At 39.2% G+C, this 23,165-nt stretch overlaps 1 protein-coding gene across 2 annotated transcripts in view; it reads left to right on the plus strand.

The window, feature by feature from the left end:
* pip5k1ca (phosphatidylinositol-4-phosphate 5-kinase, type I, gamma a) overlaps positions 1–23,165 on the plus strand; it is a 61,470-nt gene that overhangs the window by 14,333 nt on the left and 23,972 nt on the right. For both annotated transcript variants that reach the window (XM_042482431.1, XM_042482439.1), the window contains exons 2-7: positions 10,555–10,586; positions 11,439–11,525; positions 12,382–12,512; positions 13,794–13,911; positions 17,346–17,498; positions 21,714–22,013. In XM_042482431.1, coding sequence (XP_042338365.1) covers positions 10,555–10,586; positions 11,439–11,525; positions 12,382–12,512; positions 13,794–13,911; positions 17,346–17,498; positions 21,714–22,013 — 821 coding nt within the window. The remainder of the gene's footprint in view (positions 1–10,554; positions 10,587–11,438; positions 11,526–12,381; positions 12,513–13,793; positions 13,912–17,345; positions 17,499–21,713; positions 22,014–23,165) is intronic.

Raw genomic sequence — 23,165 nt, forward strand, 5'->3', positions numbered from 1 at the left:
AAATCAGTGTGATGGCAGTTCAGGTCAGTGCACGAGAAGACAAACTTTAAGTTAGGAAAGCAAACAAATGACATAAGTCAAAAGGACTTAAGATTGAAACAAACTTGTTATAAAAGGTGAGATCATGTTTATAGCCATTAACATTTTTTGTGCTGTTGTTCACTCCGGCGCGGTAAATGACCTTTGTTCTTTTAACTTTTTAACTGGCTAACTAGTGTCGTGAATCTGTCCTGTCGGTCTTTCTTTTTTTAAATGGTTCAGTTCATCAAGACCGATTTGGTGTTTCCGGGCCTTAAGAGTTCGTTATACACAGGTTTTGTTACTTCAGACAGAGCCAGTCAGCTTTTTTCCCCATGTTCAATCTTTATGCTAAGCTAAGATCATCATTTCCCGAATCTAACTTCATATTTACTTTAATAACGTTAAAGTTATATTGTTCCTCTTAAAACATGCCAAGGAAGTGATGAAGCACATCTTACAAAATGTTGAATGAATCCTTTAAAAAGTATAAAATTTAATGTTAAACTCCAAGTTTTACTTGTTGCTTTTCCCGTAATAAGATAGAAACATTTTGACATAGTGTTAAAATGCATAAAAGCAACAAAAAACATTCACTCTCACATGAGATGTCAAGGTGTCTGAAAATAAAGAGAAACAGACAACAGAGAGTTATCAGAAGCCTGGAGGTCATTATACATGTGTGCCAAGTAAACATCATATCCGCACTGATAAGACTCGTAACACCAGTGTGCATCCACACGTACTCAGAAAGACCTCTTTACTTCCTCCGTTTTTTTCCACTCTGGGCCGCAGACAGACGATGAGGACCACACTGGTTGACTGGTGGCCTCATGGAAAAATCCACAGCCTGCTGGCTGGCTACTGAGATCAAGAGCTCAAGGGTGGAATGGCCTGATGACACTGATTTAGGATCAGTTTGCCTTCCCTCAGTTTAAACAGCAGCCATCACTGTTGCATAACTCTCCTGTGTGAAGTGAACTAGGCTGAGGTTAACCATGAATTAACATATTCTAAAAAAAAGGAGGTCCTCCGGGCGGCTCCGTACAGCCGAACTTCAGCAGTATCCCGCACAAAAGACAACAAAAAACTCCTCCAACACGCCTCTCATTCTCACGCTGTTGTCAGAGATAATATTACAAACCCACAGCATTGTGTACCAGGCAAAACACTGACACAAGAGCTGACTGCATTTTACTCCACTTTGTATTGAGTAGGGTGCCCTGTTAATTTCCCTGCTCTTTAAAATTTGACATTGTTATGGATTTTGGTTTTCTGTAGGTCAGGTCAGATGCACTGTGACATGACAAGCTTTATTGTGGCATGAAAAATTAACACCCAATTGATAGCAGAGCCATCACTCAGCCTCTGTTAAGATAACAAGCAATCATCTCAAAGACGGCCTCTTACTTAGCTCATCCTCTGGGATTTCCAGTATTGATCCCATCAGGCTCGGACATCGCTGTCAGTGGCACATCAGTGCTTCCTACTGTACAGTATGTGATGTTAACGATTAGGTGACTCAGATGCTCTAAGCCATCATATAAGATTGCTGGTTTTTTTTTTGGTTAATGTAGTTTAATAACAGAACGTTAATATTGAATGGGTCAGAGTACAGTCTGTCTGCATGTGTATCTGTAAATTGTATTTTATACTGTGTTTTGGTGTAGCTGTGCTAATGCCCTATTTAACAGCAGCATGAAAGGACATGTGGACGGCAGCATCTGTCTGTTGATTCCAGCCTCACGTGCGTTACTCATAAAAATGCTGGTTGACCTCAATTGGGGCTCCATGGAAACAAGAGAGAGAAAAAGTGCGTGTGCACACAAGGCAAGGCAAATTTATTTATATGGCACATTTTATACCCAAAGTGCAATACAAATGGGTGAAGTCAGAGTTCATGGTAGGCCAGTCACAGGGCATGCCCTAAACAGCTGTAGAAATAGTAATTTTAATTCACTTTCAGATTTATTTATAAGGTGCAATATCAGAAATCACAATTAGCCTCAGAGATCTTTGCAACATACAACATCACACGAGTGTGTTTGGGAATATAAACACAAGTCCAGAGCAGATATTTTTATACATCTGCTTACTAACCTTTGGGCAGTTACTTACTGTTCAAGTCCAGGACACAGATTGTAACACAGGTTCTTATAACAGCTCAGTGTCACAGCAAAGTGACACTGTCATGTTAAGGTTTTAATGAAAATGGACCATGAAAAGAGAGCAGAATCCTGAGATGCCTTGTGATCTATACGTTTTTTTAAGAATAGACCTTCAAGGATCTGCACTATCCTGCACATCGCAAAACATGTTTGGACAAGAAGTGGTTTCAAGTGTGTGTTTTTAAATGACTGTGTTAGTGTTGAAGAGAATGAACTTCATATGACAGGGTGTTATTTGGGGCCTATACACTTGAGAAGAAAGCAGAGCACCATATGTTTGTGTGGAAGCAGATCACAACGTGCAGATTATTGTTTACATTACTTTCATATCCATAAGCAGTGACCACTTTATCACACAAGGGTTTTTTTCCTGGGTTAGGGTTAGTTTTGATTAGTTTTTCAGAGAACCTCTCAGTTTTGCACGTTAGCGTCAAGGGGTAAAGTGTCCCAATTCTTGTTGGGATAAAGAGGGAGGGTTACATGGCCCTCCAAACCTCCAGTTGTGAGAAATCATTGGTGACATGGCTGCACAAGCAACAAAAGTATACAGAAATGTATTTTCTTCCTTAATAAAGATTTAAAAATGATCATAACCATCTTATTATCTTAGTTCAATTTATCATAGTCCATTTGTGCATAATAGGCATCACAAGGGAGAATTGCCAGCTCTGTCTTGATGTCTCGGTAGCTAACTAGATGACGTTGTTATCACTGATTTGTGTATGACAGTCCCGCATTTTAAAACATTTCCATGTCACATTCCCGCTTTTACACTGGTTACTGCTCTAATATCTGCACAGACTGATAGGGAAGGAGCACAGATAACTAACATTAGCCTACAAAGCACCGTTTGCCAGTGGTCTGGTAATGAAGCAGTGTTGATTTGATGACTTGTTTGATTAATTTATAGAATCAAACTTAAGTTGTGAAGTTGCAAGCATTCATGCTTTTCTATCTCTCTCAGATAAATGTCATTGTGATTTCACACTATTGCCGTTAATGCGTCTGTTTGCGTAAATGCCATAGACAAACACTAATGACTCATCATGGTCTTGAAGCGTTGTCCCATTTTTTAGGGGAAGATTTCAAACACTACCACTTGACTGGGCCTGTATTTACTGATCTGTTCAGCTGCGTGTTTAAAAGTATAAAGACAGTCTGATACAGCTGTTTTTGGCATTAATATTGTTTATTTTGCACCTGCCACTTTAATTTTATGTGTGGTATTGGAATCAAAAATCTCCTGGCTATTTTTAACTTCAAATGCTTACGCTGTGGTGACAGTTTTAATGAACTGATGAAGCTCTGTTAAGCAGATGTTCAGGTTTTGGTATGATTCAGTGGTTTAGCAGCGAGGTGTATGAATGGTCTTCTGTGAAGTGGCAACAAGTAGGAATTAAACTGTGACACATGAACAGCTCAGATGACGGCTGATCATGTGACCATATATCCTGCATCAAATGCAAGGTTTGTGTGTGAAAATGATATAAATAGGCTTGTGTTTTGCTTCACCTCTCATGGCTGCTCATAGACCACTCTTTTACAGGTGTGAGAGTGGGCCATTAAAACCAGCACATAGCAGTCCGGCTAGGCAACAGTCTCAGCTAGAAGCTATTTATTTGTACGGGTCTATTTGTTGTTCCATCCCCTCAAGGACGCCACAGACTGCTGCTGCAGCATGATGGTGGAGTAGGACCTATTTTTCCTCGTTTCTTCATTCGAAGCCTCTTTACATTGTCAAGGATGAAATCACTTGGGTACCTGTTAACGGTAAATGGAGAGATGTTATCTCTGATATGTTATCACATCCGGCTGCTGCGCTGCTAGGTAAAGGTACATTTCTGAAGATGTTTTTCACACAGTTTTTACAGGGAAATCATCATGATATATGGTAAAAAAAAGCCCTCATAGAAATATTTATAAATGAACTCTAGTATACTTTCTCTATAATATCATTCTTTCCCTTCAATATTCAAATACTAAAATGAGTTCTTTTGGCAGTCCGTACCTTATGAAACCCCACTTTTCTATCTCATCATGTCAACATTCCTCTGCAATATTCTCTCATCTTCTTTATGCCTCTATTTCTGTAATGTTATTGCTCTAGCGCTGTAGAAAAAGCAGCGGGACATCATGGTTTTGTCACTTGCAGCCGCAATTGGTTGCTTGTAATCATAATGTAATTACATTTCAGTCTGGCACAATCATACATGGCGAAAATTTAAATGCAGTTCTGTGTGGCCCGTATTTTAGTGTTCAAACACGTCTCTTCTTTCATCTCTGTTCTGCTGTAATTTAATTTGTAGTAATGGTGTTCGTGTCTGTGTTTTACTTCACACAGCTGGGCACAGGGATAATAGATGAATATTTGAATGAGGTGTTAATCCACAGAGGTCACATAAAGGTCTGCTGTGTGCTTTTTATTAGTTTAAAAGACAGCAAAATGCATTGGAAATATTGCAAGAAATCAAAACAGCAGCGTATTTGTGTTGTTTTAAGGGGACTTATTATGCTTTTCCTTGTTTTCTGTCTAATATAACATGTTAAAATGTCTTTTGTTCATAGTAAAGTTGGCCAAAGTTTCATCCCTGTTCGAGTTGAGCAGAGATTTTTTGATATGGTCTGCAGGCACACTCTATGTTTAGTTCTCCCCGATTTTTGATCATATTCCTGCTGGAACATGTCCTGTTGTGAAATTTTTGGTTTAGAAGCTTTTATTGATGACTGTAAAAAGTGTTGCTTCACTCTCTTATAGTCGTTCTGTAGAGGCAAGTACACAGCTACATGTAGCAACATGCTAACATTAGGGAAACCTATACAGTTACAGTCATTTTCCTGCAATTACAGTGACATAGACGTGACTGAACAGATGCAGAAGACCCAGAAACCTTACTCTCACGTTTTGTTCTACAACATAAAATACTGTATTTACAACAGTAAATACTAAGAATGATAATGAATAATCGACGAACGTGAAATTTAACCGATAATTCGATAGGCTATGAAATGCCGTCAAAATACTATTGATGCAATATGTTGCTGTGAGCTTTAATTGAGGAAAAAAACATTTGCAAAGTTTCATGTTTTTACAAATAACAATTAATCATTTGCTAATTTTATGGATGAATTGATTGAAGAAAGTGCTTAAATTTGCAACCCTAGTAAATACTTCACTAGTGAACTCTGAAGCTTTTACATGCCTTGTAAAAAGGCAGTTGCTAACAAGTTACTGAAAGATACTACAGAACGTCAGTAAGATGAGCCGTGCTGAACCGAGCCGGACACAGATTTACAGCCTCGTAGTGTTGACGACATGAAGGCAGTGTTAGTTGGCTTATAGCCTAACATTAGCTTTTTACTTTGGCGACAGCATTAAGGCTTCAATAATCCTGAAGTTGGTCTTCATTTGTGAAGATTATCCTGCTTAACAAAATGTGCAAGTATCATAAATGTTTGTTAATTACAGAGTTTATTTTCTGCAACGATCCAAAATCCAACTGAAAAATCCCACAGGCTTTTTGACGAGGGAACCAAGGCGCTGTAGCTTCCAGGTTGGCCTTCAGAAAAATGTCGTCCCTGGGGTACTCTATAATACAGAATTTTGGAAGCATGGTGGTTTCAAGTGCTCTGTTTCAAGTGAGATTAACTGAACACAATGGCAGCCATCTAACTGTACCGTACTGTGGGTACAAATCAGTCTGTGTTTCTGGTTAAACTGTCACAATAGTGGTTCGCTCAGAGACGAGCAGGAGGGTGATAAAGCGCGTGCTTGGACACACACAGTCTTACACATTCACTGCACATACACTGTTTCTTAAAACCTGTAGTCTTAGCTAGCAGCCACACACTCACACCCCCTCACATATACCTCCGTATGCATACACACTCTTGAGGGCAGTCTTAACAGGTGCAGGCATGCGTAAAGGAAGAGCTGTGGCTGCAGTAAGATACATGATATACACACAAATACGTGTACACACAGGGAGCAGGCATTTGGAAATGACATGGGGGATGTGAAAAAAACACACTCAGCCAGCCAATCCCATGCATCCGCACAGTTTGACCGAGGGACACACATAAATAAATAGTATGGGATGGTAAAGAGCAGTAGAGCCTCCTTTTTAATTTTCTGCATTGCAAACATTCCTTCACCAGCAGGTTTTTCTTTTTTTTTTCTCAGATTTTTTTCCCCTGGATGTTCCAGCTTGGGAGCGTTGCCGGGTTTTGCATTGGCACGCTTTGGCTTGCTCATCCCAGTGCAAATGTGTGCGTGTGTGATAGAGCGAGATAGATAGAGACTCAGAGCAGGAGGAGGGGTGGCAAACAGGCTATTCTGTGGCTCAGTCACATGGGCGTCCACGAGAGGCAGGCAGACAGGCGCACGGAGAGAGAAGAGAGGCTGGCTATCAATTCAGCTGCAAACACAAGAGTCAAGCTGTGAAGATGCTATCCCACTCCTGACTGACACTGGGTTATAGAGGTTAGCTGCCAGTGCCTCAGCTGGTGAGGCAGACTGATTCATTTTGTACTGGTTAGACGCCGAAGCCTCCAAAGATTGCAGCCGTGTTTCATTTTCCGTCATCCTTATTTAGCCTGTCCTGAATTGTGACTCGTTTTCAGCAGACATTTTGATGTGACATAGTTGAAGAATCACAAGTGAAATTAATCTTATAATTGTCACATTTTTTTTTTTTTGATTGTTAAAATTGCTTTGATTTTTTTGTTGTTTTGAGTTTTTGTTTTGCACACATACATGAAATGAAAAATGAGAAATGTGTCGGGTGGGGTCAAAAATTCACAGGCTTAGAAATCATTGTGAAAAAACTTAAAAAAGGAAAATAATGAAATTAAAAAAATTGAAAAACCCAAGCAAACAGAATTTATGAAAATGCAGCAGAAAATAAATGACAACAAGAGGCGCAAAAAATGAGCAGAAAAACTAAGTAATAAATAAACAATCCAATAAAAACAAGGGAATACATGAGAAACAGTGCAGTAAAAAGAAGAATAGAAGCTCCAGCACATCCAGAGAAACGGTGGCTCGACGATTTTTTACGCGTCGTGTGTGTTTGTCAGCAGAAATAGACAGTTAAAATGGTGTTTTGATGATTATTTTGACTCTAGATCACCTTTTACTGCAGTTTAAAAGTCTCTGTCACAGAGATGAGGAAATACAAGATTACAAGAAATACAAGAATACAAGATGTCTTCCTGTCTTCTTCTGTTTCAAAATAAAAACCCTCTGACAACATCTCTGTGGACAGAATCCCATCAGTTGCTGACACAAGGCATTTTATTTTGAAACATTTGCAGGACAGTGTTGTTAGCAGTGCAGCAGCTTGCACAATTTCATAAATGAGTGAAATTTGTGCTTATAAATGTGGAAATACAGAACTCATAGCAGCAGTCAGCGACGCAGCAGCGACGTTACAAAAACGCATGTGTGAACAACACAAGCATGACACACGCTGCAGTCCGGCAAGGCTGCTGTCACGCACTGCTGATGCGTGCTGTGTGAAGGTGAATGATTGAGAGGAATTACTGTGAGTCTTGACATTGTTTTTTTTTAGGAAATCCTGCATAGTATATTCCTTATACACCACTCAGTTTCTGCATCAAACCTCATTTCCTGACAGGCTTCTGTCAGGTGAGGGATGACAGCTTGTAGAAAGCTACTGGTTGCATGGCAACAAGTGGCACTCACGAGTGTTGATGACGTTCTGTCTTCAGTTCGAGTGCTGTTTGCTAAAATTAGCGATTTTAATTGGTAACTTGCAAGTGCACTTTTCCCATGCGGCCCTTAATCAAATTCTGGCTCCCTGAATTGGCACTCTGTCATCATAACTATGATCACCCCCTGTTTTAGTTAATTGAAACATTGTTAGTTACAGATGTATACAGAGTCCATGAAGACTCATTACTGTTCTGCCGTTCACACACACACACACACACACACACACACACACACACACACACACACAAGAAAATCAGTTTCTCATACAGTCAGTTGTCAGAAGCAGCGAAGCTCCCAGTTTGAACCAATCAAAGCCATTTGACTCTGTGCTAAAACATAATTTTTATAACCTCACAAACAACCTTTATAAGAGGAGGTCTAACAAGTTTTGCAGGAAAAAATGAAAATACTTTGGTAAAGTGGTAAATAGTATTTGAAATTAAGCATGTATACTTACACATGTTACAGTAGCTACACCAACTTTTTGAGGCCTGTTTTTTTTAGCAGACATTTTAAGCTAGAGTAGGAAAAACAAAGTAAATAGTAGTGAAAATAATAAAAATTAATGGTAGGTAAAGGTTTAAGGATCCTGCGTCTTGTGCCTGCAGGCTCACTGTCGCACTGTTACATCCGAGTGTCCCAGTAAGACGTAACAGAGCCATCATCACATTGTCTGTAACACCTGTGCTTTTCCTCGTATGAGAAGTCAAAATGTCTCCTGTGAAAAAAGGCATATTATGTAGTTGTAAGTCTAGTCTACAGCAGCAGTGAGATATGAAATCTGTTAAACCAAACGATTGAAATGTCATAAACAATAACACATCTATTAAGAAGAAGTGAAAGAAAAATGACAAGTAAACAAAAAAACTGGTGCTCTGTCAAACTGTCGGCTTAATTCGGGATATTTTATCTCACAGTACTGATATTTGTATCATCATTTATTTATTCACAACAGTCAGACTGTTGTAGACATATCTGCAGTTTATAAATTCCACCATCTGGGCGTCTGACTGTGATATTGGATGTGAAGATAACAGAGAGAATTAATCTGCCTCACTCGTATTATCTGAAGCCCTCTTTCCTCCTCTCTCTCTGTCTCTTTCCACTCTTTCATTTGCTCATTTTTTGTTCTCTCTTTCCTGCCTTCCTGGGTATTGTCTCCATTTTTATGCAGAGCTTCTATAATTATGCATCTATTTCAGGCCTTCCTGGTAAAAACAGTCCTCTGATTGCCGCCTACATCCTGCTATTAGACTAAAAATGATCACATAACAGATGTAAGACTGATGTGCTTATGAGATTTGGTAGACAGCCATTTGTAATGTGTGATGTTTGCATTTGTTGGTCTCTTGATGAAACAAGTTTCACTTTAGATAATATTAGGTTTGTAAAGAGGGAGAGCATTTAGTTTACTACCATTTCAACAAAGTCATTATTATTGCACCTATTTATCGGCCAAACATTGGTATTGGCTGATATTTGTCTTGTCGACTGTCATCGTCTGAAATGACATACCAATGGCAGTGGCAGATGTTTTTCTGTTGTGTCACATACATTTTACATTAAAAGTGGGGCTTGAAAATAACGGTGTCCCATCATTTTGGGGATGTTGGAAAACGTGATTATGATGAACAGAGATCTCCCCAGGGACACAGTTGGGACAGAGGACGACGTAAACTCAGTATAGACAAGTCAGGGGAAAAAAATGCTATTGTTTCCCTGATAATGCTACTTTGTGAAAAACAAATCTGCACGGACATCAGGAGGAGAGCAAGTTAATGTTAGCTGTTAGCAGCCGGTGGCCAAAATTAACAGTTCACAGAGGTTGCACTGAGTTATATTATGATGCGTTCAAGCTCTATTAGGTAAAACTAAGTATTGAGAGAAGGTAAATAATGCCATTATCATGATGTGTTCAATGTAATCTTGTAAAATGTCGTGTTTGGTCTGAAACTTGAATAAATATAGTTGTTTCTAAGAGAAATTTGTTAATATAATAATTTGCCTACATTGCGGCAGGACCCAGTAACAAATGATCATGTAGTCACGTGATAGACTGGTAAAAGCTGAATGAATAACAAAACATAATGACAAAAAAGAAACATGACAAAGGATGACTCTCATGTATGAAAAAATTGACAGAAAAATTCTCATTTTATTTTGAATGCATATCGGCTCCAAATATCGGTTATCTAAGTACTAATAATCGGTTATCGGTATCAGCCCTGAAAAGCCAGTATCTGTCGACTGCTAACATACTGCGTGTTACAGTCGATTAAATTTTTTTATTTTCAAATCCCGTGCTGCCATCCATGTTTTCTGCACTTACATTACATGTGTAGAGCTGTCACCGTGGCTAAAAATGTATTACACCTCATGTTCAGAGCAAAGGGCTTCAAAAAGGACTCTGTTCCCTTGTAGCTGACGTTACTGTTTCCTGCTCTTCCTCTAGCTGACAGGCCCCTACTTGTGTTTGACACTGTTATTACATAATGTTGGACCGCCGTGTCCACCCTTTGGCATTCGTCTTTGTCACGGAGAAAACTAATGATGCTGAGTAATGGAGCCTCCCCGTCTCAGAGCGACTAACACAGTCATCTCTGTCTGTCTCCTTTTTCTGTCTCTCTCTCTCAGATGCTGCTGCAAGAAAAGCCTTCATCACAGAGGTGAGCTGCCATCTGTCCCTGTGATCATCCGCTTCTCTTTTCACTTCTTTTTTTTGATCCTCTGCATCAATAACAGCCACTTTTTTGGTTAAAGCCAGACGCTAATGAAACCGTTTCCCCACAACGGTTTGAAGTGAGCATCTCAGGCAATTTATATTTGGGTCAACTGATATTTGGGGCAATTAATATTTGCTGGACGGTATTTTCATCGCTTGGTGCATGAACACTGGCACAAAAATCAACAGACTACAAAGTACCAGAAAGTATTTAAATATCGCTTTAGTATTCTTTGTCTTTGCTAGACAATTTGGCTCACGTTATGCTAATCCTCCTAATTTATAAAATCCTCCATCTGGCACTGCAGCTACTCTACTGTACGTTAAAGCAATCATTACAAGTGTTTCACAGTTTGTTTAGTTTGAGTCCACTGAGGACATTTAATTCTACTTTTAAACCAAAAAAACACGCATTGAACATTATTGACAACAGGAAATATTTACGTTGGATGTCTGGATTTAAGATTTCAAATATCCACTTCAGCTTCTTCCATTAAAACAGCCTCTAAATCAGATTAGGTTACACACTGTGCTGACAGACCTCATGCTACGCACAGTTTGAGTTAGACTGATGAAGTTCCACTGATTAAAAGATCCTTAAACAGAGGAACCAAAGTGCATGTTGCTTCAAAATGAACCCCTGTTCTGCTCAGTTCATCACATCAAAGCTTGAATTCGCTCTCATGCATGAATACCGTGTCACTCCCCACTTTTTCATGTTTAAATAATCAGTGTTAATGAACAGGTGCAAATCCACCTGTCCCCATAATAAGAGTCTCTGTCTTTGTCTCACCAGATGCCCTCATCCTCAGGCCAGCCTGGTCAGGGAAAGAAGATTGGCCACAGAGGGGTGGATGCATCAGGAGAAACTACTTACAAGAAGGTACCGTTATGTATTCTCTGGTTTGCATAAAAAAAATTACAAAAACATGTACTTGATTTTATTGCATTTTAAAAGCACTAAATGGTAAAAGGAAATGATGAATGTATTTTAAAATGCTCTGCTTCAGCTCATTAGTAGCATCGGTTACTGACTGTGAGGGTTAACCCTAGGGACTGTTTGGTGCATTTTATGCGCTTTTAATTCTTCATTTTTTGACGATTTTCGCTGTGTTCATGCATATGACATACATTTTGGCAAGATTGTGTATTTTTGTTTATACTTTGAATTTCCAGCTCAGCTCCTACACTAAGTCTAAAATACACTGTGTAGACAAAATTGTTACATTCATACTGTTACGTGCAAAAAATGCGCCATGCAAACTGCAGTTTTTGATCCCACAACCATCAAAGCATAATGGCATAGCATTGCATTGTCTTATTTCTGGGTGTCATTTTGGGCGTTTGCCTTTGAATTTGTAATTTTTGCTATTTTCCACCTGTGATTTGTCTGTCATTTTTTACCATATTTTGTATATTGAGAAAGTACATGCTAGCATCTCCACTAGGCGCACTGTCACAATCAGTGTTGCTGCAGGTCATTGACATATCCCAGGCTGTGAAAATTTTAAAGTAACTAAGTGTTTTTTTAAATCTAAAAACATAGTGGCATTATGACAAAAACCTGGCATTAAAGATGTTTAAATTCTGAAAATTAATGAATATTTGATATTTATAGCCAGATTTTGAAAAGTGCATTTTGTGCACAGAGCAATACGAGTGTGTGTAATATTAAAGTGAGCCCGAAGGGTTAAAGACGGGGCAGGTTTTTCACTCACCGCACCTCCCTCTCTCCACAGACCACATCCTCAGCCTTGAAAGGTGCCATCCAGCTGGGCATCGGTTACACAGTGGGCAACCTGAGCTCCAAGCCCGAGAGAGATGTGTTGATGCAGGACTTCTACGTGGTGGAGAGCATCTTTTTCCCCAGGTCTTTACTGCAGCCAGACACACACACAAATATACTGTATACATGCTGTTTTTTCCTACGACAGGGTCTGAGGGCCCTTTTAGGTAAAAAAATAATGATTACAGAGCCTGGGGAGGAGGGGTAAAATAAATTTTAAAAAAAATCCAAAATTCAAGTTGTAAATTTACCATAGAAATCCTTATGAATTTATAAGAGAAAAAAACTTGAATATTTTGGAGCCAGGATGTCTTTGATCACACAAGGGAGAAGTTTGTCTTCAGGGCTTTTCTTCCAGAAATTCAGTGACGTTGCATACAAAGTTATACAGTCCACACTGTGATGTGAAGTGATGGATAAATGGGTCAAGCACAGGACTTTCACCCATGAGACCGTGGTTTGTGTCCTATGTAAGTCAGTGTTTGCTTATTATTTAAAGACTTTAGGTGACTTATTTTAAAGACTTAGGTGCCGCTGAATGCACACTGTGTGCATACACTTTAAGCAGAAAAGCTGAATAGGCCCGTTCTGTTAATGTTATATTTCGAAGTTGCACCACGTGAGGACGTCTATCTGATGGCCACTTAAACAACTTTTACTTTGGAACTATTTTTGAGCGATAATGAGACATTTTGATTTGACTCTCAAATGGTCATTTGACGTCTTAATGTTTGCTGGGATTCTTTATCTGTGCGGTGAAGAGCTTGATCCAAACTTGAAAAGAGAAGCGATATGGTTCCTTGACAAAACAAAACAACAGCATATTTTTCTTTTTTTTTCTTGTAAATGAGTGACTTAAAGATCAAATAATTTGTGATTTATTTTCCTGTAAATTTCTGACTTTATAATCTTTGAGAACATTCAAGTTTTCTTCCTGAAAATGTGAGTCTTTTTTCTTGAAATTACCACTTAAGTCTCAGAGAATAGTGTTTTTCCCTTATAAATTTGGCATTTTTACTTGTAAATGTATTGCTTTATAATCTCAGAGAATATTTGAGTTTTTTTTGTAAATTTGCCTTTTAAATTTTAGAGACTGTCCAAGTTGTTTTCTCTTATATTTCTTACTTTATCACAGAGTTTTTTCTCTGAAGATTACCCCCCTCCCCCCGGCTTTGTACTTCTTTAATTTAAGCAACAATGGCCCTAATAAACCACTATAGTTTCCAGTGCACATATAGTACTATATTGTTTAATTTTGCAGATATTTTGTTCTTAACCTACCTGTCTGATGTTCATTTGAAGACAAATATAAATGTAGTTGCTGTCTGTTCATCTCATGTGCTCTGATATTCTTCTTTACTTTAGTGAAGGCAGCAACCTCACTCCAGCCCACCATTTCCCGGACTTCCGCTTTAAAACATACGCCCCCGTGGCCTTCCGCTACTTCAGAGAACTGTTTGGCATCAGGCCGGATGACTACCTGGTAAGACTTTATGGTGTCTGTTTCCCTAAATTGATTAAGATGAATTCAGCATTCTCTCGGAAGTCTTCATATTAGAACTATATGTTACAAAATGAAAGAAAAAGATGCACCGATCTAAATAACTAAGATGCAAATTGAATTACGAACCTCAACAGTTGCGTCGTATGAGCTCAAATCAGATCAAGCAATCAAGAGGGATGTAAGGAGAACTGGAGAGGAGGCCAGGAAAAGCCGATCAAAAACACAAAGTAAATATACACAAAAATGTGGCGACAGAAAATAAAAAAGGAGTTAATAAGATGAGAAGCAGGATGGTGAGAGAGAGCTGAGCGAGGGAAAAAAAGGCCAGGAAACGACACAACAGAGGGCAGAGAGGAGGAGAGAGGACGGTAGAAGAGAGGGATAAGAGGTCTGCAGCTTGTCACCCTTCATCAGCGTGGCGGACCTGGAGGCGCCATGATTCACCGCTCTGCCCTGAGCCGTCTCGCAGAATGTACATACACTGCTTAGTCTGTGTTTCTGCGTTTTCCATGTGCACATATCTTTAATGCATCAGCTCTCTGGCCACGTGGAAACACCACATCCTGCCTTGTTTCTCCCGTCTCTCTCAGCCAGCCTGAGGTCACCAATCACCATATGTCCACACGAGCCATCTGGGGACTTGCATGTTCTCACCAGACGACCAGACTGATTTTTTGAGATTTTATGTCCGGTTACACTGATGTAGGTAGGAGTTAGTTTATTTAGAAACAGAATCTCTTATTTCTGTCTCTCTCTTGCTACATCCATGTCAGTGCACTCATTGTGGAGTTTTGGAAATACAAAACCTGAGCAGGGACAGGGTCTTCTAACTGAACCTCATTGGCTGAATTGATAGAGAGCATCCTTAGTGGTTCGCCTGCCGTTTTTTATTTGAAAGGGAGACCATGAATCTCTTTCAGATCCAGCAGCACTGATTTCTATCTGATCGTAAATTTAGACCTCTTTCAGAGGTAGAATATTAAAAACACAAATAAAACTAACTATGATATACATTCATAGTCGTAGAGCAGCTAACGTTCAGGGAGTTTTTCCACACTTTTCCACAATAGATAAGTCCACCATAGAGGTCTTAATGAGGCGTTTGGGAGTATCTCTATAGCAGCTGGGTATTATGTTCTCATTTATTCATTTATTCATTTACGTGTAACATGTCAGGCTGAAACACTGCTTTGGCTGTAAGCAGGATTTTGAATAGGAAACAAAATGACAAAAAATGTTTTAACACTGCTGCCAAGCAAACAGACTAATAAGACTAAATTATGGTCCTGTACGAGCTTTTAGGAACCCTTTTTCTGATTTGGTGGCCACGTCAGTAGCTTTTTTATTTCACACTTGCTTTGGCAATGTAAACGTATGTTTCCCACACCAGTAAAGCTCCTTTTGATTGACTTGATCAACACCACTGTACTAGAAGGCAGTGCGTTTTTTTAACACAACACTGTAAAAACATATCTCAGAGCCTGTTGCACACCTTTTTGAGGAAACATCAAATAAACTCACTTCATAACAATATGGTGCACACCTTTTTCAGGTTAAATGTGTCCCACTGTTTGGGCAGATGTTCACAGACAGCTGATGTTGTTTGTTAACGGTGTTCATTAAGTCTCTTGTCCAGGGTCACAGCTTTTTCACAGCTGCAGTGTTTCTCACAGCTGTTTCATGTGATGTCACTCTTTAGGATTTACCAGCAGAGATTTTGTAACTATAACATTTTTTTAATTAGAGATGAATCTGCCAATTGTGCTCTCAGTTCATTTTTTGTTTTAAAATCATGATAAATGCTCTTTTTTAATGTCCTGCAGCCCAAGATTACATTATGTTTTTGTTATGTTAATGTTATTTGAATGACAGTGTTTAAACCCAAAGATATTCTGTTTTAAACGTCAAATTCTCATCCTCACATTGGGGAAAATGCCTGAAAAATGGCTAAAATTATGAACCGGTTATCTAAATAGCTGCAGGTTAATTTTCTTTCTGTCAGCTATCAAATTATTCCAATCATGGTTGCAGCTGTAGAGAAATTATGTGATTTAACAAACTGAAGCAATCATCTTGTTTGCACAGACATGATTTAGAGTTCAAAACACGGATTAAACACAATGCTGTAGTTACATTATCTGCATAGCACTCCTTTTTGTGACGATAAAAATCAGCTAACATTGAAATTCGGAGCTAATAGATGAAATTGTAAACATTTTCATCCTATTTCCCAACACAACTTCATCACTTTTAAGGTTGTTTGATCACATCAACAGAAACACTTTCCTGTCTGTCTAATTGGCCTTGGTGGTGTCAAATTAATGAAAACATCCTTTTACGCGTTACAGCGAATGTCAGCCATACCATTTTTCACATTTTCCTTTAACCCTGTTCAGCTGTGTTTTGATGTGAAAAAATATTTCAAAATTAAATGTCAGGCTCTTCGGAGAGAGACATTTCTGAAAAGTGAGCCATTAGCGGGAGGTAGGTGAGGGCAGCTTCACCTTTTTTGAACATGATGTCTGTCATTACTTGCTTTTAAGCAGTGGAGAAAAGGGAGAGAGCGGGCTAATTAGCTGAGCTAACCATCATATCTGCAGGAGTCTGGTGTGTGCATTTAAAAAGCAAGAATTCAAAAGCAGTCATTATTTGACATCTAAATGCGTCTTATCTGTAATTGCCACCTCTGTTCTTCTACAGCATGTTCTGTTCCTCTTTTTTTCTCTGTCAACCACTTAAATTCTTGTCATAATTCTGCTATTATCTGCATTTTTGTGTGTATCTGCATGTCTCAACCTGATGAGTGTGCTCCTGTTAAATATTTTTTATCTGTTGATCTTGGACTCCACTTCATAGTGTGTATGTGTCTCAGCATGCTGTTGTTTGTGTTTGATCACCGGAGTTTTTAAAAGACGCTCATCAGCACTGCAGTACTACTTCATGAAAAAAGTTCCAATTTTAATGGATCAGTATCAGCTGAAATAAAGCTTTCTCGATTTCCAACTGCTCGTGTTGCAGTGCGTTGCTTCACTCTGCGAGCATTTGGCTGCATATTTGAATGAAAATTAGAGTGTGGAAATGTGCAAATATATTTGGTCACACCGCTGATTGCTTCTGTTCTGACACGCAGATTTTCTAAGCTTCGACGGTAACTAAACTGTTATCTCTTCTCTCTCTGTCTCATTAGCAAAGACGACAAACCATTCAGCAGCTTCCCATTTGTTAGCCGATGCAGACCATTTATTTATTTAAATCCCACTCACATTTCAATATCTTGCTGGGAGGGATGGTCACGCTCACCGTTTTTTGTAACTGTCAATTTGTTTATGGTTTTCAATATTTTGACCAGTGTTTCTCTCTTCTTGTGTGTATGTGTTTGTGTGTGTGTGTGTGTGTGTCCTGCACATCTGCAGTACTCCCTATGTAATGAGCCACTGATCGAGCTGTCCAATCCGGGAGCGAGTGGCTCGGTCTTCTATCTTACGAAGGACGACGAGTTCATCATCAAGACTGTGATGCATAAAGAGGCTGAATTCTTACAGAAACTGCTGCCTGGATACTACATGGTAAGCAAAGAGTGTGTGTGTGTGGGTGTGAGCTGCACAATTATGGCCAAAATGATAATCAGTTATTATGATCAGTATTGAGATCATGGTTATTTATCACAATAATTATTGATTTAAGGGGACAAAATATTTTTATTACACTGCTTTCATATCAATGTTGTGCTACAATCTGCCTTGCATGTTGGGGGGACGTTGTACTTAAGTCAATATCTCTGTCATGTTCATTTAATTGTGGGAAGCCGAAATCATAATCCTGATTAATATTCGATTAACTGTGCAGCCCTAATGTGTGTGTATGTGTGTGTTTGTGTTTTTGTGTTAGGAATCACACATGCATGGTGAATAAATATTACTCGGACATAAAAGGAGCTCAAACAAAGACAAACAAAAAACAAACTCAAACAAAACACTGAGCCTGTCTATCCAGTTATGAAGGCCAATGCACATATAGAAAACACACAGTTATTCTTATTTAACAAAAGGTGGTGGCCCGTCAGTGTTCATGTATCTCGGTCCGAAGCGGCTGCTGCACACACTCATAAATACTGACCTCCACCTCTGATGTTCTTATCATGAGTCATATTTTTAGAGCTCAGTTTTATATAAGACCCTGGAAATCTGTCCTGCGAGCATGACATCGTTTTCATATAAAGCAGACATAACAGCTCGATCAGCTCTGACTGAAACCTTGGGCCATGCTGTTTCATAAGAGACTGGCCGCTGTGTTTCACATAACAGAGCCTGACTTGCACCAACAGTAACCCCTCCTCCCACTCGCTCCACCGTCTGAATGAACTCAACCAGCAAACAGCTCCATGTATGTCCATGCTACTATTCCAGCCTCTAGAGGTTCACGGCCTTCAGCCTTGTGTTTATTCATGCACCAACAGCCGCGGCCAAAGACCACTGCAGGGATTCATTTAATCATTTAGAGTCGTTAAAGGCTCAGCGCATTTACTGTGACCTTTTCCGTCAGCCTGAAATGCTCTCAAGCATTTTTGCAGGTGTAATTGGTCTGAGAAAATGAGTTTAATGAAGGCAGAGAGATTCAGGCTCATGTAAGAGGGCTGTTGCCCGAGGCCAGAGCAGGTGGAATGAGGAAAAGACACCGAATTGCACAGACAGGTGAATCAAACCCACGCTGAGATAAACACAGACTACAGGGTTCTTACCGTCATGAAAAACCTGGAAAAGTCATGGAATTTGCAAATAGCAATTTCCAGGCCCACAAAAGTTTTTGGAAAATTAAATATATCCTGAAGGTTTTCGAAAAGTCGTGGAATCTGTTTCAAATATGACCATCGGAAATTTAAAAATCCAAAGATAATCTCTAATTTTAAAGTTTCTTACTGGGAAAATCGTGTAATTCTGGGTGATTTTTAAAGAAAAAATTTTGTTTCTTTAAAAAATTGCCACATTTTTCAGAACGGCTGTAATAGTCAGCTGTTGTGTGCCCGTCCCCTAAGCCAATTTTGCACCACATCCTCCCCTCCTAAAAATATCAAGTTATTAATAGAGTGAGTTATATTTGAATGTTCAGCTCTAATCATGCGATCGAGCAATTTAACTTTTTTCTTTCAAAAACATGGGAAGAAAGTTATAAGCAGTGAAAAAAGACCCCCAAAATAGCCAGAAAAAGCAAAGCAAACATAAAAATTACTTGAAAATGTGTAAAAAAAAAAAAAAAAACCAACAGCAAAAAATAACAAAAAAAACAACACTAAAACAAAACAACAAAAAAAAAAGGAAACAAGTCTTAAAAATACAATGCTTCTGTGATTCTGTGATGTCAGTTTATACTAGCTTTTCTAAAATAATTTTCTAAATCTACTCATTTCCTGCAAACTGTGAAACATTTCTTTGTTGCAAACTTTCTTTTCCCCCCATTTTTTATAACAAAGAAATCAAACCAAATTTCTCAGAAAATCCAAGTGAAAAGCATCTGAAAGCACTAAAAAAAATGATGTCGCTCCAGGTTTCAAGGGGTCAAGAGAACGTACGCTCTTAAAAATTTGCCTCAAAGTCTTTAGAGAATTTATTGGTAAAAATATATGAGTAGAAATCACAACAAAAAAAAACCCCACAAAGCGCTGTACACCTAACGCCAAACTGTAGTTGCAGTTGTGCATCTGCATTTGTAGCAAACACAACACACGTAGGCCGTCATTGGTGGAGCTCTTCGTGTCTCCCAAAGCTGACTGGCTGACGGTCGTGGGCTGGCTGAGGAGTCTGGCTCTGGGCAGCATACAGATCTCAGTGATGTAACCGACTCCACTGCTGCCACTTCTCTCCCTCCTGTGTATTTGCCCCTCTATTATTCGCCTTCTCTCACGTTTTAATGGCTTATCACTCTCCCTGCTGCTACGACGCTCTCACTGTAATTTATTTCCCTTTTATCTCGCGCTCTGCCCGCCTCATGTTTTAATCCACTCTTTCTCCAGCCTTTCTTTCCGTGCTCATGTGTGCTCCCCTCTCTCTCCTCCCGCTCACGTGTCTGTGTTGTTGGCTCGTCACCGCTCTGCCCTCTTAACATTGACGGAAGGGTCGTGTGTGGCTGAGGGCAGAGGATGCTCTTTCTCTCTCTCTGAAATCTCTCTCTCTCATTTTTCTGCTCTCTCCACCGGTTTCTCTCATCTGAAGGTCACTCACACAAGTGCTGAGCTTTTTAGTCATACTTCCACATTCATCCTTCATCTCTCCTCTGTCTGTTTCCTCTCCTGAATGCTGTGTGTTATCGCTGTATGGACCGCTCTCTCTTTCTCTTGCCTCAATTCTCTAATGGGACTGAGCTGGCCCGGGTCCCAAGGTCAAAGCAGGTTTTTAACCGAGCACCCAGCCAGACTAACCTCGTTTGTGTGGAGAGACTACTGAAATATTCACCACAGACTGGTGTTTGAGGGGAGAGTCTTGAATTCAATAAATGCAGAATCATGTCGAAAGAAGAGAAAAATACTTGGAGCAGTCAAAGCACTGACTGCACATGACTCTCACCTCTGACTTTACAAGTAAACATGGAGGTGGCTGAGCCAAAATGGCAGCAACTAGCAGTTCTAGTTGCGCTAACAGTGCAAACATAGTCATAGGTGTAATATTTAAGCCTTTGAATCCTTAGTAAAATGGTCTGATTTCTCTTTAAAATACGGGGGAAAAGGCACATAATAACCAGGAAAGAAATGTTGCACAGATTGCAAAGTAATAGTAGATTTATTTTGAAAAGCTGAAATTATGTTATTAGATTTTTTAGGCACATTTACCTGACAGTTGCATGCATTGTAAATTAGGCACCTTCTTACATAATGTTTCACTTTTATGTTGTTTCTTTTTTAATTCATCCATATAGGGTGTCATCATCCTGCCATTCCTGCATTGAATATGATGTAACTCATATGATATTAACATGGTTTTAGTCTGATTTAACATTTTAATGTCTGTATTAGATCTGCAACAATTATTCCCACCGTTGGATAATCTGCCAGTTATGTTCTCTTCTAATAAATTATTTATTTGGTTAATAAAATGTTAGAAAGCAGGTAAAAATTGTTGTCACATTCACCTTAAATAGAACAGTGACATCCTCAAATCCTTTTTTTTTTTTTTTGTCTGATGAACAGACCGACTCCCAAAAATGTTGAGCTTAATATCTCACAAAAAAAGCTTCAAAACCTGTACAATCGAGAGGGTGAAATCAGGAAATGACAACAATTAATTACATATCAAAATAGCTGAAAAGAGTAATTGCAGTTTAAATGTGACCTTGTCCATATTATGACAGTGTGTGTTCACTGGGAATTTTATAATGTTTATCTAACTACTTGTAGAACTTGTATCTCTTATCCTGCTGCCTGTGTATTTTCTAACCCTTTAATCTCTAAAATGAAAAATTCTGATGTCATGCTCTTGGGTGTGTTACTTTTTCCTGCATTTGTACACCAAAAAAGGAGCATTTTCAGATATCTATCACAACCTTTTCCCCCTCTGCAAAAATATCTTTACTTAGCACATCTTCTTCTTGGGCATTTATAAAATTAAATCCTGTAAAATGTCATCATACATTTTGTGGTGACTCAGCCAGCTTTTATCTGCAGTTAAATCCCTCAAATTAGTTTCCTCAAATGTTAAGTCCTGCCTCTACATCCTGTCAAAGCACAGCAGCAGAAACCAGTTCCTGAGACTTTTAAGGACTTTTTTCTGTCTCTCTCTTGCTCTCTTCTCCAGAACTTGAACCAGAACCCCCGCACTTTGCTGCCCAAGTTTTTCGGCCTTTACTGCGTCCAGTCGGGTGGGAAGAACATCCGGGTGGTGGTGATGAACAACGTCCTTCCCCGCGTGGTTCGCATGCACCTCAAATATGACCTGAAGGGCTCCACCTACAAGAGGCGAGCGTCCAAGAAGGAGCGAGAGAAGGCCAGGCCCACTTTCAAAGACCTGGACTTCATGCAAGACCTGCAGGACGGACTGATGCTGGACCAGGATACTTACAACGCGCTGGTCAAGACCCTACAGAGAGACTGCCTGGTGAGTTGCGGGTCCATCTTGAAAAGTCAATGATAATTTCTGTTTTTACAGTTTTTGACTGCGATAGCTTGGTTTTTTTTTTTTTTTGGTGATTTTCATATTGGTGGGCCTGCGGTTTGGAAGGCATGCTTTCTTTGAATACAGCCAAAAACTTTGAGAGAAAAAGAAATTGACAAAAAACTTAAGAGAAAAAGAAAATCACCAAAAAGAATTTAAAATTACTAAAAATGTTTAAAAGAAAAAATTTAAAAGGGAAAAAAAATCCAAAAATTTTAGAAGGAAAAAATTGCCAAATGTTTTTGAAATTTACCCCAAAATTTAAAGGAAAAACAAGCGAAAAATAAAATTTAAAAAAATAATAATCACCTCAAAGTAAACATGCCTCCTAAACCCACTAATTACACTTTATTCTTGCAATATGTATTTTTTTATTTTATAATAAACCCTTATTTTATTTGCATTTGGTCAAATAAAATTGAATATGTGGTAATTTCTCTTATGTGTGGATCTTTAACCAATGATTAGGGAGAAATCTGGACCCAGTGGTTGGACCAGTTGGGAACCACTGAGTTACATTGCAGCTGCAATGTAAAGACTCTTCACTTGCTCCACTTCTATCTGGAAAGGCGATATAGATGGCAGAAAGAAGGGAGAACGAGCTTAGAGGGAGATGTTGAGGGCGGTTTAGTGATTCTGAAGGAGGATCCATATAACACCCTCATCAAGAGTCCTCAGAGGGATCCTCCAGAGAGAGAAAGAGAGACAGTGAGAGAGAGGGAGAGGGATCGTGGGCAGAAATGGTTCGCAGGAAGGATTAGAGGGATGATAGAAGGAAGGATGAAGTGATGCCGTAATGCAGCATCTCGAGGGGAAACACAGATAAAGAGACATAGAGTAGAAAGTCCGCAAGAGGAAATGGAAACAGAGTTGGATAAACCAGGATTTTGTGGTGCCCTGGTTAATAAGAGAGGGTCATGGATGGAAGTGAAAGAGACAAAGAGAGAATACGATATTTATGAGACTGCTTGACATTCCCAGGATCCCTAACTATGAATTAAAGCTTTCTTACGAGCACCAGGTTTAACAAGGTGTCTGGTCTGGTAGCAGGCTTGCCCTTGTCTTGTAAATCATCACCTCACATTTACTTTTATA

This window comes from Plectropomus leopardus, chromosome 3 (assembly GCF_008729295.1).
Source record: "Plectropomus leopardus isolate mb chromosome 3, YSFRI_Pleo_2.0, whole genome shotgun sequence".
In the NCBI taxonomy this organism is placed as follows: Eukaryota; Metazoa; Chordata; class Actinopteri; order Perciformes; family Serranidae; genus Plectropomus; species Plectropomus leopardus.